This window comes from Vipera ursinii, assembly GCF_947247035.1.
Source record: "Vipera ursinii genome assembly, chromosome: 3".
Classification (NCBI taxonomy): Eukaryota; Metazoa; Chordata; class Lepidosauria; order Squamata; family Viperidae; genus Vipera; species Vipera ursinii.
This window is the reverse complement of record NC_139516.1, coordinates 193,381,282-193,397,396: the sequence shown is the minus strand read 5'-3', so window position 1 is coordinate 193,397,396 and position 16,115 is coordinate 193,381,282. Positions and strand designations below refer to the sequence as shown.

The window sequence follows — 16,115 nt, the reverse complement described above, 5'->3', positions numbered from 1 at the left end:
AACAACATATCCCTTGTGAGGAACGCATGACAGACAGTTAACTTATTTATTTCTAGTTAACACACTTCAGGCTTTCTGATTTTACAGCATTACATGTACTGAACCTTTTTAGTAAAGTGGGGGTTTCTCATTTCAGCCTAACTGCTGTTAATTTGTTCCAAATGTTAACATTGCAAATAAGGGTCTGGTTACCATCTCAACATCAAGTCGATAATAAGAACAGAACTGATCAGCATCTGGTTTAGTTCAGAGTTAAAACATACTGCCGAACACTACAAAATTTGGACTGGAAGATCCTGGCCATTTCAGGGCCACCACCAAGCCCTCCCCAGAGAAAAGAACAGATCTCTCCCCAAACAGCATCAAGCATTTATTGCTTGATATGTTCACTAAAAATGGACTATCACATTACTAATTTCGCCAAATTCCAAAATATGTAAACAGGCCAAAACCTCTTAGCATAAATTATGGAAGAGCAGCCTTAATGATAATTCTTTAAAATTCATGGCGCTTGATTTCCGGAGTTGGAAAACCATTTTTTAAAAAAAGCACCATAAGAGACAAAATTTTGAAGTTTCTAATTTCATCTCTGCTACAGGCAGCTCACACCATAAATATATCATAATATATTGGACAATGCCCCTTTGTGAATAAACTTGAAAACAAGTTTAACTATGAATCCAAATTTAGCCCCAAGATGCCCCAATCCAAAGAGGAAAGGGGGGTTGAAAAGTGAGAGAGACAGAGACAGAGAAGCTAAAATTTAACCAAAGTCCTAACAACTTTTTAAAGTACCTAAGTGTAAAGCTTTTGCAAGTATTCCTGCATTTAAAAAAATCTTTCTGGTAGATTTATATTTTGGAGTTCCTTCAGATTTCATTGCTTAGTGAATTGCTCTATTCATTACATGAGTAATAGCAAGGAACAAGTCCATGAAAGTGTGATAAATCTAAAATAATATAAGCTGTAGAATTACAATGAGTATGAGAAACTGAGGATGTAATTATATTATTATTATTATTATTATTATTATTATTATTATATTATTATTATTATTATTATTATTATTATTATTATTATTATTATTATTATTATTATTATTATTATTATTATTATTATGGAAGGGACCTTGGAGGTCTTCTAGTCCAACCACCTACTCAGAAAGAAAACCCTATACCACTTCAGACAAATGGTTGTTCAATCTCTTCTTAAAAACTCCCAGTGTTGGAACATTCACAACTTTTTAAGGCAGGTTGTTGTTTCACTGATTGTTCTGTCAGGAAATTTCTCCTTAGTTCTAGGTTGCTTCTCTCCTTGATTAGTTTTCATCCGTTGTTTCTTGTCCTGCCTGCTTTGGAGAATAGCTGCACGCCCTCTTCTTTGTGGCAACCAATTGCAAGATATGCCATTCTTTACAACCCCGCTTGGATGGATGCCACTTTATTTACAAGATATGCTTTCATTTAATCAGAATCATTACAACTTGATTTGTGAAACTTTATCCCTAAGCTGTACAATGATTTAGGGACATATTGCAAATCCTGTTTTGCTTATCTGGAAATATTGAGTTGCTGTACTTCACACAATTAAGAGTCAGCCAGTCAGCCAACCAACCAACCAAACTTTAACTCAGCAAAATGGGAAAAGTTAGGTACAGTTGTAAAGTACTTTAGCTGGAATGGTTATACCATTGAATCTGAGGTTATTTGCCTTTTTGAATAAGTGGCAGCAAATCTACCACCACACAAAAACACAGACCCTGCAGTAAACAGGGTCTTTCTTCATAAAAGTAATACTCTTATAAATTATGGCAGTTGGACTTCAATAACACTTGAATATTCATTTATTAACTACTCCACATTCTGTGGTTAATGAGTGCATTCAGCACTCTATGTTATTTCATTCGGGAAGGAAATATTAAAAGGCTAGGACTGATATGAGATGGAGTTAAACAATAATTGGATGATTTGCTGCTGAATTCCATGGCCTCAGAAACTATAGGACTGAGAACTGGCTTGGCAGTAGGATGTGTTAAATATTCAGGAAGTTTACGTTGAGCACAAGGTAACCATGTGCCAACAGTGCAATGCAGCTGGTAAAAATTCAATTGTTCTTTAGGAGTTCAATAAAAAGGAATGCAGAGCCCATATTTTTAATACAAATACTATACATGTAATTTGGCTTCCACTAGGTAGTGCATCGTTTGCACAAAACTGTATTAGTGTACTGCCATTGCTAACTTGCAAGTTCTGGGTTGTAGAATTTATTACTATGAAATCTTCTCTTACAGTATAAACCACTTCATGGCAAAGGACTCAGTGATATTCTTGGGTGGATGGAAAATGCAAGCAATGGAATTCTCGTTAGGAAAGAAAATGGAGTTAAGGGTTTTGGTCCTTCCTTTGTAAAATGTCTGAAATTCACGTAACCTTATAATACAATACACCGCAAGCATGAATGCGGTCACAAAGGCAACTGTGCCAAAGGAGAAATAAAATGAAATGTCTAAGGCTCTGTAAAAATGTGATAACAGAGGCAAATTGAATTAAATCACCACCCAAAAATTATGCAGATGGAACACTAAATGAATTCTTTCTTCATTATTTCCTTATCAGAACCCAAAACCTAAGCTAAGTACATCTAGGAAGATACAAGATATTTCAACAGTTTTATTTATTAGTTTTTAGACTTATATACACTTAGTGAAGGGGACGCGGTGGCTCAGTGGGTTAGGACGCTAAGCTTGTCGATCAGAAGGTCGGCAGTTTGGCGGGTTAAATCCCGAGTGCCGCATAACAGAGTGAGCGCCTGTTACTCATCCCAGCTTCTGCCAACCTAGCAGTTCGAAAGCACGTAAAAATGCAAGTAGAAAAATAGGAACCACTACGGTGGGAAGGTAACAGCATTCCGTGCACCTTTGGCGTCTAGTCATGACGGCCAGATGACCACGGAGACGTCTTTGGACAAGCGCTGGCTCTTCAGCTTTGAAACAGACATGAGCACTGGCCCCTAGAGTCGGAAATGACTAGCACGCATGTGAGGGGGAACCTTTACCTTTACCTTACACTTAGTCTATTTACAAAGTACATTAATGAACTGGAACCTTTTTATCTTGATGTATGCAGGGAACTGGACTATAGCTTGTGAGGCATTCATCCACATAGTTTTTCCCCCCCACCACATTTTTTTAAATGGGCAGAAGTTTATTGAAGGAGAAAACAAAAGTCCAAATTTTTATATCTCATTTTTTTCAGTTCAGCTCCCTTTGCATTAAGAGTCAGGTCTGATGAATCAATAATACACAAACAATAATTTTTAAACGGTCATTAAAATTACATGTTTTGTAATTTGTTTCTACATTTTTTCCAAACAAAATATTTTATTTATGTAGTCAAACTAATGAATGCTTAACCAATTAAAGGTGTGTCAATAATCTTAGAGTATAAAAGGCATATCAAACTGAATGCCAATGTCCATCCCACATTGAGAAACAGCATTTTTTATTTATTAATATAATGTTTATTCAAGTTGCATATTGATTATATGCAGAACAAATCCGTCAGATAAAATTAACCCTGTAGACTTCTACCCAGCCTTTCTCTGTGCAGACAAGAAAATCTGGCTTACCCCTTATGCTGCCATCTTTTTAAAATGATTTATGTCATAGCTTAAAATCTTGCAGATGCATCATTACAGTCTTCTCCCTTCCTTAGCTAGCCCTCACCATGAAGTCAGGTCCAAGTTAAACATGTTTCAAAAAGCAAAATGCCCAAACTATGGTACTTGGGGTGTGGGATACAGAATGCATTCATTTAACTTGTGATTAGTTTTCTGCCAGTTTTCCTATCCCCCTTAAATGAGTCACTAAACAAGGACTACTTACAATTAATTAAAATTAATGTGTTAATTGAAATATCAAATTGATTTCTAATCCATTTTTTTTAAAAAAAATCCTATTATTTGATCTTTTTCGCCTCTTCTCAGTTGAACAAATATGGATACAGTAAAAGTTTAAAACACATACTCTAATATCTATTATTAATCCAAGCACTGTTTACATCTAAAATAACGACTAGAATTTAAACACAATTTTTGACTCTTCAGTCTGAATGCAGCTTGGCAGATGAACTTCATCTGACATAGATGAAAGAAACTGTGTCTTTTAACATATTTCGAAATGTCTGTTTTTGCACCTTGAAAAGAATTCACCCCCCAAAACTGGGATATGTTCAATGAAATATTTTTTATGACTGAATGGCCCTATGAAACATTTAATAACATTTTTTAAAAACTGTATTTCGAGCTGAGTTCTGGTTCTAGCCTTGGAAATACCTAGAATGCTACAAGTAATTATTGAATCTTACAATCAAGCATCCCATAATTACTTTTGATCAATTATGTTGTAATTAATAAATTTCATATGCACATTGACTGAATGGAATAAATTCATTAGAAATTCCTACTTTGTCTAAATTCCCATTTCACCTAACGGTATTCAGTATCAAAATATCAGTATCAAGAACTTCAATACCTCTTGGATTTATTCAGTCAAAAACAACATTTCAGATTTACTGGATTCCATTGCATTTATACAGAAAAGACTTGAGTGAATCATCAACTTAGGTAGGCAATGAGATTATTCCATTAAAGCAGCTGCTTGTAATGTCCTACAACAGATTTCATTTTGGAATTTATTATGTGTATTAACTCAATTTTGAGATAACTCAATTTTGAGACAAGATTTCACATTCTCAGATGTTCATTCTTTTGAACTAAGTTTCTATTGCATGGAAATTGGCATTTAGACAAAGAATGTGGAGAAAGCACAAAGGCATTTTTAAAAATGAAGTAAAGCTGTTTGCTGTGGAGCAATGAGCAAAAATTCCTATGCAACAAGCAGTTATAGGAAAAGGGTGTTGTAGTTACTGCAGCTAAATGGTTATGAATTTAAGGCAGTGATTACTTTTCCATACCAGAATGCTGCGTATAACTCCTTTTTTCCCTCCCTAGAAAGCATAAATATTTAAAGATATGTACAAATTCAGAAAATCTGAAAGGAAGCAAATGCTTTTTCACAATATTTTTAAAATGTTCCAAATGAAAAGAAACCATTATTCCCCCTAAAGCCCTTCTACACTGAAAAGCCAGCAACACAATCAATAATAAACGCAATTTGTTGTAAAGTGGGAATCCATTAGTAAGGCCATGGTAGAAATTCAATGTCTGACCATCCCCTTGAGTATATTTTTCTATAAATTTTCAGATAGGAGCATAATAAAATCTCTATAACTCGGCACTTTTGAAGAGAATCCAAGTCGGCAAATGATATATACCTTTTCCAAAGCTGTTACTAAAGTCGGTTCAGCATGACTTAATTCCATTTTGTTCTTGCCATCTTTTATCATTTATTAGTTTTATTGTAATTTCTTTTGACTGTTACGAGTTGGGTGGCATACAAGCTTAATCAATTATCATTATTATATTTAAGAATGTCTTCATTTATCTAAATAAACAGAGGAGCCATTTCAGGTACAGGTTAGAATCAGCAGCATGAAAGTAACTTCAACAATAAGGCTTCCCTTACAGGTGGTACTCAACCCATATAGCTCAAAGTCTAGCACTTACCACTTTTCTACTATTTCACAAATCAATGCTGCAGTCATACTAATAATATTGTGCAATACAAAATACCCAGGGGAATATTACTCGATCATTATGATGAACTTTTAAGTCTGATCTATGAAACAGTTCATGTACCATACACGACTCCTATTTTGCCCAAGTCTCTTAGACTTCCATAAGTCAAGAAGTAATGCTGCTTTATCATTTATTTCTACATTAAGTTACCGCTTAAACATTTACTCTACCGTGTCTGAAGAGACTTATATTCAATAGAATTTACTTTTTTCATTAACTAGTGACTTTTCATCATAGAAGCAATAAATAGAAATCTTATATTTTTATAAAACACATCATTCAAGGTAGCAACTTTTACTGACATTAACTACTGTTAACATAACGAGACATTTAAAATGAACTTTTAAGTCGGTGAGGACAGAATTTTAGCAATGGAGCTGGAGGGAAAAAAATCTATCACCGGTGATCCTTCTTATGGTTTATGATTGAGTAATCTGTAGGGCCTCCAACATGTCTTCTACAGCTTTCAGTGAATACTTGGTCTCTTTCTTACTACGGCCAGCATACTATGAAAAACAAAAGCGAAGAAGAATCTTTTGAAAAACACATGCAAATAAAGGTAGCCCTAGGTTTCAATAATTACAAAAAATTACTTGCTTGCTTGCTTCCTTATTTATTTAAATTCATTTTAAATATACTTCAGCAAAATTTGATTTAAGTTCTACATTTAAAAGTGTTTAAACATTTTAAAATGATTATCAGAGGTGAGGATTGGGGCAGTAAAAGAAAGGGAAGAAATTGACTGGGATCATAGCATTCATACGTTACTCTCCCAGTTTTCTATGGATGAATGAATTTTATTTTGTCTGTGTAACTGTAATATGTTCTCAAATGTTAATAAGCATGTGTATACACACACAAACACACACATATATACACACGTGCATATATGGGATCATAGCATTCATACTTTACTCTCCTAGTTTTCTGTAGATGAATTTTATTTTGTCTGTGTAACTGTAATGTTCTCAAATGTTTTTTTTATTGAAAAGTTTTAACATACATTTTATCTTTAACAATCCCCCCTCCCCCTCCCGTACCCATCCCTCCCTACCCCTCCCCCCTCCCCCCCCGACTTCCCAGAGCTAAGTACAAGGTATAAAAACAAAAAAAAAAAACAATTATAAACATCCATATGCTAACAACCATAAACTCTAAAATCTATCTCTAGCTCATATAGGATAACTACAAACACTATTACTATTAAATATAAAAAAAAGGAAAAAAGAAAAAGAAAGGAAGACTTATTCAAATACTACATGAAACTTTTTAGTCCCATATTTGTTCTGGATATACTCAATCTATTTTCTCCACTCCATAATATAACGTTCTTGCGAGTGATCTTTCAAGTAAGCCGAGATCTTTGCCATCTCTGCCAGGTCAGAAACCTTTAAAATCCATTCTTCTACAGTCGGCAGTTCCTCCTTCTTCCAATATTGACCTATTAAGAGTCTTGCTGCCGTAATTAAATTCAACATCAGCTTAGTGTCCACAACCGTAGCATCTGTAATTATACCTAACAAAAAAAGTTGCGGACAAAACTTTATCCTTTGCTTGAAAATCTTCTGCATGTTCCACCAATTTTTTATCCAAAAGGCCTTAACCTTTTTACAAGTCCACCATATGTGAAAATATGTTGCATCTTCATCGCCACACCTCCAGCACTTAGGCTGATAATTCGGATACATACTTGCAAGCTTCTTAGGATCTAAATGCCATCTATAAAACATTTTATAAAAGTTCTCTCTTAAGTTTTGAGCTTGTGTAAATTTTACGTTCCTCACCCAGATCTTTTCCCACGTGTCCATTGTAATAACTTCTTGGATGTTTTGGGCCCATTTTATCATACAATCTTTAACAAGTTCTGTTTCTGAGTCAATTTCTATCAATGCAAGATATATCCGTTTGATATGTGCTGGACCCTGCTTTCTAATTTGCTTTATCAGATTTTCATCAGTCATTGTAAAACCAATTTTCTGATCTTCTTTCCACCTGGCCCGTAGCTGAATATATTGGAACCAAGTTTGAACAATCTTCTCATCTCGCAAGAGAGTGTACGGTTTCAGACACCAGACATTTCTTTCCAAACTTAAAATCTCCTTATACGTAGTCAGATCATGTTTAAAACCAACATTTATATTTTCTATTGCGTGTTTTGGGATTGCCCACAATGGTATCCTACAATCTAACTTATGTCTATACTTCTTCCAAACTCTCAACAATGCCTGTCTTAAAATATGCGCTTTAAACACATTATCTACCTTTTTATCATACAACAAATATGCATGCCAGCCAAACAACAAGTCGTGGCCCTCAAGATTTAATAATCTCTCTTGTGTCAAATTAATCCAATCACTTATTCCTGCTAACGCAGCAGCTTCATAATATAATTTAAGATTGGGCATTTTAAGACCACCTCTTTCACGAGTATCCTGCATAATCTTAAATTTAACTCGTGGCCTTTTCCCTGCCCAGACAAATTTGTTGATACCTCGCTGCCATTCCTCCAGATTAGAATCTTTCTTAAGAACCGGTATCATTTGAAATAAGAATAAAAATTTAGGCAGGACATTCATTTTCACTGCTGCGATTCGCCCCAGCAAAGACAATTGCAATTTTTCCCAGCTCTCCATTTCTTTTTGAATTTTTCCCCATAATTTTTCATAGTTGTTTTTATATAACTTTGTATTAGAGGGTGACAAAAACACCCCCAAGTATTTGACCCTTTTAGCAATCTCAAATCCAGTTAATCCTTCTAAAAGAGCCTTTTGCGATACTGTCATATTTTTGGCCAGAATTTTAGTTTTTTGTGCATTAACTTTAAATCCAGAAACCTTCCCATATTGCATTATTATCTCCATCAGGTCCACAACAGAATTCTCCGGCTGGGTCATCGTCACAACCAGATCATCTGCGAACGCTCTCAATCTATAATCCTGATTTCTAATTTGTATACCCTTAATTCTTTCCGAGCTCCGCATTTTTACCAATAATATCTCCAATGTTAACACAAATAACAAAGGCGATAACGGACACCCTTGCCTTGTGCCCTTCTCAATATTACAAACTTCAGTCAAACTATTGTTAACTATTATCCGGGCAGTTTGTTTTTGATATAATGCCCTAATTGGTTGCAAAAATTTATCCCCAAAATTCATTTTATCTAAAACTTTAATCAAAAATTGCCAATTCAATTGATCAAAAGCTGTTTTATATATATATATATATATATATATATATATATATATATATATATATATATATATATATATATATATATATATATATATATATATATATATATACACACACACACACACACACACACACACACACACACACGTAATTAATGTTGCCCTCAATAAGAGACTGTTTTCTTATAATTAATTTATTAAACATCTCATGAACCATCAACAAAAGGTAATGTTACAGGTAATAAAGGTAACAAAATTAACCCGCTTTTGACCTTCTGAATATTTTTAAACAAGAGAAATCTTGATTCTATAGCCTAAGATTTCAAAGAAAATAAAAGGAAACCAAAAGGTTACATATAATTACTCCCCTCTACTCTCTTTAGAAATTGACTAGATATTGTGGATAATTTTTGATTTGGATTTCAACTTAAGGGGAAATAAAGCTGATTGCCAAAATGCATTCAGAAATCTTTGATTTAGTCTATCTTTAAATACATTAAAACAAATATGGGTTATTAAAAAGCATAACATTTCCTGTTAATCTGAAAAATTGCTCCACTGAGTGGCATTGGCACAACTGAAACAATACACTGTATTTCATTTTGGTGCTGCACACACAGAGACAGAGAAGAAGTTCTCAATGTAAGTAACAGATATATTTTAGTTTATTACATTATGTTTTATTATACCATTGTAACTGCACTTTCTCTCAACAGTTTGACTGGTATACATGGTTGGTGAAAAAATGCCTCTAAATTATATACATTCTCTAATTTGGCATGCTCTTTAGGTGAGATGTTTGTGTGTGCTTTAAATCTATACCATATGGCTACAAACAAACATCTGAGAATGCTCCGACATCTTATTAAATTACAGGAAACGCTGGCAAAACAGCCCATCATTATCAACTCTTCATGAGTGTAAGAGTAATCCTGTAAAATCTGATCAAGGGCTATATAATCCAACATTCTAGTATGCAATAGTTAAAGTATTTTTAAGAAGCCAACTAGCAGGATTTGAGGGTAAAAGGATACACCCTGCTCATCTCGCAGCAATTGATACTGTGAGGTAGATTATACTGCCTTACCAAAGGCAGTGGCTCAGTTCAACCATTTGTCTAGTGACTGTTTGAAGTTATGGTGGTGCTGAAAGAAGTGACTTAAAATGGCCCTCACACTTACAACTATTGCTGTGTCTCCGTGGTCATATCATGATCCCAGTGCTTAGCCACCAGCCTGGATTTCTGTAAATTGTAGCATCCGTTGGTCACATAATCATCATTTGTGACCTTCCCAGCCAGCTTCCAACAAGTAAAGTCAATGAGGAAGCTGGAAGGAGATTGCCAGTTGCAGACATGTGATGTCTCACTTAACGACCAATTGAAAAAAGATAGTAAAACTGGATATGGTCCCATGATGCCTCGCCTACCGTCTGTACCGGTGAATTTTCCAGTCCTATTCTGGTTGTAAGCTGAAGATTGCCCTATAAACTATAATGTATTGGTAGGTCTTGATTAGTGCAGTTAAGGAATCCTACGAAATGATCGGATTATTCTTTCTACGGAAAAATATGGTAATTGGTTCCAGCTCAACAGAAAAAGGCAATGAAAAATTTTAAACATAATTTTTATGCATATATTAATAAATTAATACAGCGAAGGATAAGAAAATACTTATAATTTGAATTTATGGTTAACAAAGTCACAAAGTAGTTTCAGAAAGCAAAACGAAACAAAAAAATCTACTGTAGATTTAGGTGTTCCAACATCTCATTCTATTTTAGTGGTGCTCTGACCATGTTAAGGTCATTTAATTATATAAAAGTTCTGCTCTAAGGTAATGACATGCCTCGTCTTTTACAACCTTTTGTGCCATCAAGTCAATTTTTGAATCCTGGCAACTACATGGAAAAAGCCCTGCAGTTTTGTTGGCAAGGTTTCTCAGAAGTGGTTTGCCATTGTCTCCTTCTTATAGCTGATCACCAATAGCTGACTGGTCCATGGTTTCCTGGCTGGCTCTATGCCCAAGGCGTGGCTAGAACTCATGGCCTCCCAGTTTCCATCTTGATGCTTTAACCAGTACACAGTTTTTCTGTGCATACGGGAATGCTTCAGGATCCAATAAATCTAACCTATTATTGGTGTAGTTATTTACTTCCTTAAAACTTCAGTTCTTGAATATGAATACTTCATTGCTCTAATCACAAGATGGCAAACTTCAGCAACAGAGATGTTTCAAAGGAACAATACCTGCATTCTCAGTCCATTTGCTGTGTTTTTACATTTTTAGTAGCTTTAAATACAAATATACAGACCAGGAAAACCACATGGTGCACTCAGGTCAAGTAAAGTTTGGTATTTGTTCAGCAGTTTCTTATGGCAACTTTTGTCAGGGTGGGGGTTTGTGTGCAAATTTGATATTCAAGCCAATTTCTCATTTATGTAATTTTATCCCACATATTTAAATTCCCCTTTCAGTTTTTAGCTGGATGTGGTATCTGTCACTTTTCTGTTAAAATACAGCTGAAGTATGCAGTATATCATAAATACATGAAGTCACAAAGAAATGCTGACATTTGTTTTAAGTATATTTTAGTTGAGTAACAATGCAACTGTTCTGTTAAATATCAACTGAAAGAGGAGCCAGTTAAGGATAATTTTGATTCAGTTCCAACATAACTTCCCAATAGCTTTGGAATTGCACCATAGTTATAAAATATAAATTGAATTTTATAATTTGTACTGCTGATTTTAGAAATAACGTGTATAAGTAACTCTTAGTATCTAACTTTAAAGAACTGAATTTTAGAAGGTTTACAAATTACTAACAGATATTATTTCAAAGTCTGTTTCATAAAGATACTTTTTACACTAAGAAAACTGATTTGCAGATTATGAAACTGTGTGTTTGATATTTGGCCTTTATTAATGTAAAAACAGAGCATCCACTGTCAATGATTAAGAATGAATTAATTAACCCAAAGCAAAAGGCTGTTATATTAAACTCGGATAAGTTTCTTACCTTTTAAACCAAATTGCTACAGTGCACCATTATAGGAATGCCAGCAATTGAAGATATTTATAGCAATATGAAGAAACACTTGTGGTTCATGCACACTGCAATATGCTGATGCTAAGGCTCTCAAAATCAAGAATGCTGGAGTGGAATCATCTTGTTATTCAAGAACTAGCGGGCAATATAAATCAATCAAGCATTCCATGCATTATTCACAATTGATTATGTGCTATCATGTTGTTGTCAATTCCTAATGACCATAAAGATTTTTTCCATGATAATCTGTCCCTGCTTTCATCTATCTTGTCCTTTTCTTCTCTTTCTTTTCATATTTCTCAGCATTAGAATGTTCAGAGAACTTTGTCTTCATATAATGCCTTCAAAGTAGGATAATTTGAGCCTGATCGTCTTATCAGTTCCTGCAGCCTACCTCCCGGGTAATGACTGCAATGCTGATCTAATTTTAACTGCTAGTTCCAGAGATTCTTATAAGAAGGAAACATCTTCTAATGTATTTAAATGTTGACATACCTACTGAACAATACACTGCTTGCACCTTTATTTGATCTCTTTGAATTGATTACTATTAACGTGCTTTAGCCCAGGGGTCCCCAACCCATGGCTCGTGGCCCACTACCGGGCTGTGGCCTAGTGGCCACTGGGCCATGGGACAGGTGGACCAGTGCACACACGTGTGCGCATTCACCTCCACTCATGCTAGCGCCAGCAATGTTGCTAAGCACATTGGTTTGTGCTTAAATTGTAAGCCGCCCTGAGTCTTCGGAGTCTTCGGAGAAGGGCGGGATATAAATGGGATTAAAATTTTAAAAAAAATGTTTGCACATGTGCACGAGGCTAGCAGCTAATGCTGGCACAAATGGGACCGCTAGTGCATGCATGGATTGCGCAGCCCATTTGCGTATGCATGCTGGGCTAACAGCAGCTAGAACCTGCGCAAATGGAGATGCTAGCACCGTGCAGGTGCGTGGGGCCCTTTTGCACATGTACGCGGGTGCTAGCAGTGGTGGCTAGCACCTGCGCAAAGCTGCTAGCATCGTGTGGGTGCGCGTGGCTCCTTCGCGTGTGCACACTCACACACATTTCCCAGCTTCTCCCTTTCCCTCCGTGTCGCCAGAATGAAAAGGTTGGTGACCTCTGTTTTAGCCTACCAATTCAAGTTGCAAGTTCCTTCTGAATTCAGAGTTCTTTTGAAAGACTTTTCTTGTTTTTCTAGTTCTCTTTCCACCCTCAAAATATTTTCTTTTATCAGCATCTTCAATGCCTTTACAACTGTTATAATAATGGTTCTTGTCTCTTCTGAGAATTGTTTGAAATTCTTTAAGTACTTTTCTAACGTTTTTGTCCTATGTATTCTTTGCAATTTTCACAGTTTTTTCCTATAACCAGTTAGCTTTTTTTTCTTTCTACCTTACTGGCAGTTTCTTTTCACATTTATCCTTCACAGCTTCTTTAAGCTCATTCCATCATTTCTTGGATTCTCTATTAGTGAGATTCAGGACTTCAAAGCAATTCCCAATATTCTTCTTGAAAATGGTGAGCATATATTCAAGATCATTTTGTGGAAGCTGACTGGCTTAACTTGGAAACTGCATCTAAACAATTCATAATCTGCTCCACAGTCAGCACCTGGCCAAGTCTTTGATGATATAACTGAACTCCTTTGCCTCCTTTTAACAATAATATAGGCAATTGGTGCTTTCCATGTACACAGGTATCATTTTGATTGTTTGAACATAGTGTTAGATATTTGTTCAAAATATATCGCCTTAGTAGTTTTCCATTTACAAATATACAAACCTGATTAATCAAAGATTCTACTCAGGGTTTTAAGACAAGAATACATCAATGCAATGGACAGAATGGGGGAACTCACTGGGTGAATTCTGGACAAGTTCACTGTCTCTCTGCCTACAGAGTTGATGTAGATAAAATTAGGGTACACTCCCAAGAAAATAGACCAAAGATACAGTAATAAAGCCTTTTGGAAGTACATTTAATAAAGGACACTAACAGTTAGCAAATAACTTTGTGTCTTATGAAATATGGAATAAAATGATTTATAAAGATGTAATGCTGAAAAAATAAAATAAAATACAGGTAGGATGGATATTCTGTTCCTGTTCAGTATGTCCTTTTGATAACAACATTCACACATTCAGAAATTAAATAGTTTCTATTGTGTATTCATGGTTCCAAAAAGAATGGGTTTTTAAAAAATTGTATTATATAGGTCATACCCAAATATGTATGTGAGTGGCTTTTTACAATCATCGTAAATAATTTCCTTTTCTGCACTAATATACAAATGTTATTGAGTTTAACAAAACACTCACCTGGTAAGCTCTATTGATTTGGTTTGCAGCCCAACTTGCATACTTCATATTATCCTTTTTAACTTTTGCACTGGCCTTGGAATTGGAGACAATATGGCTGGCAGACTAAAAGTACAACAGGAAACAAATCAGGATTTTTTTTTTGACAATTTAACTAAAATATACTATACATATTGAATCTTGTCCTATCATCTATGCTGAAAAAATAATACTTTTTAAATCAGAATTCAGAATCAATAAATAAGTATTTTGATTCTGTTGGACAAAAATCATAGATATGGTAGATTTGTCCACCAAAATACAAAAAGCTAGTTTCTGGATTTCTTTGAATTTGTAGTTGGCAAACAGTCCCGCATGGAACAACTTCTGAAACAAAGGTATTTATTACAGAAGGGAAAAATTATTTGATGCCCTGCTGATTTTGTATGTTTGCACACCGACAAAGAAATGATCAGTCTATAATTTTAATGGTAGTTTAATTTTAACAGTGAGAGACAGAATAACAACAAAAAAATCCAGAAAAATGCATTTCAAAAAAGGTATACATTGATTTGCATTTTAATGAGTGAAATAAGTATTTGATCCCTTCGCAAAACATGACTTAGTACTTGGTGGCAAAACCCTTGTTGGCAATCACAGAGGTCAGATGTTTCTTGTATTTGGCCACCAGTTTTGCACACATCTCAGGAGGGATTTTGTCCCACTCCTCTTTGTAGATCCTCTCCAAGTCATTAAGGTTTCGAGGCTGACATTTGGCAGCTGGAACCTTCAGCTCCTTCCAAGGATTTTCTATGGGATTAAGGTCTGGAGACTGGCTAGGCTACTCCAGGACTTTAATGTGCTTCTTCTTCAGCCACTCCTTTGTTGCCTTTGCCATGTGTTTTGGGTCATTGCCATGCTGGAATACCTATCCACGACCCATTTTCAACACCCTGGCTGAGGGAAGGAAGTTCTCACCCAAGATTTGATGGTATATGGCCCTGTCTATCATCCCTTTGATGTGGTGAAACTGTCCTGTCCCCTTAGCAGAAAAATACCCCCAAAGCACAATGTTTCCACCTCCATGTTTGATGGTGGGGATGGTATTCTTGGGGTCATAGGCAGCATTCCTCTTCCTCCAAACACAGCGAGTTGAGTTGATGCCAAGGAGCTCGATTTTGGTCTAATCTGACCACAACACTTTTACCCAGTTCTTCTCTGAATCATTCAGATGTTCATTGGCTAACTTCAGATGGGCCTGTACACGTGCTTTCTTGAACAGGGGGACCTTGTGGGTGCTGCAGGATTTCAGTCCTTCATGGCATAGTGTGTTACCAATTGTTTTCTTGGTGACTATGGTCTCAGCTGCCTTGAGATCATTGACAAGATCCTCCCATGTAGTTCTGGGCTAATTCCTCACCGTTCTCATGATCACTGAAGTTACATGAGGTAAGATCTTGCATAGAGCCCCAGACTGAGGGAGATTAACAGTTATTTTGTGTTTCTTCCATTTGCAAATAATCACACCGTTATCACCTTCTCACCAAGCTGCTTGGTGATAATTTTGTAGCCTATTCCAGCCTTAGGTCTACAATCTTGTCCCTGATATCCTTCGACGGCTCTTTGGTCTTGGCCATGGTGGAGAGTTTGGAATCTGATTGATTGCTTCTGTGGAGAGGTATGTTTTATACAGGTAACAAGCTGAGATTAGGAGCATTCTCTTTAAGAGAGTTCTCCTAATCTCAGCTTGTTACCTGTATAAAAGACACCTGGGAGCCAGAAATCTTGCGGATTGATAGGGAATCCAATTCTTATTTCACTCATTGAAATGCAAATCAATTTATAACTTTTGTTGTTGTTATTCTGTCTCTCACTGT

The 16,115-nt window shown here is 35.6% G+C and overlaps 1 protein-coding gene across 3 annotated transcripts in view; it reads right to left on the bottom strand.

The window, feature by feature from the left end:
* Nucleotides 1–2,403: 2,403 nt before the first annotated feature.
* The window catches only part of EMC2 (ER membrane protein complex subunit 2), a 42,143-nt gene continuing 28,431 nt past the window's right edge, over nt 2,404–16,115 (bottom strand). Inside the window, exons 11-12 of one of the 3 annotated variants that reach the window (XM_083357601.1) lie at nt 14,260–14,364; nt 2,404–6,203 (exon numbers count right to left, since the gene is read on the bottom strand). In XM_083357601.1, coding sequence (XP_083213727.1) covers nt 6,117–6,203; nt 14,260–14,364 — 192 coding nt within the window. In that variant the 3' untranslated portion in view covers nt 2,404–6,116. The remainder of the gene's footprint in view (nt 6,204–14,259; nt 14,365–16,115) is intronic. The other 2 variants (XM_083357600.1, XR_014491896.1) reach the window with 2 other exon arrangements.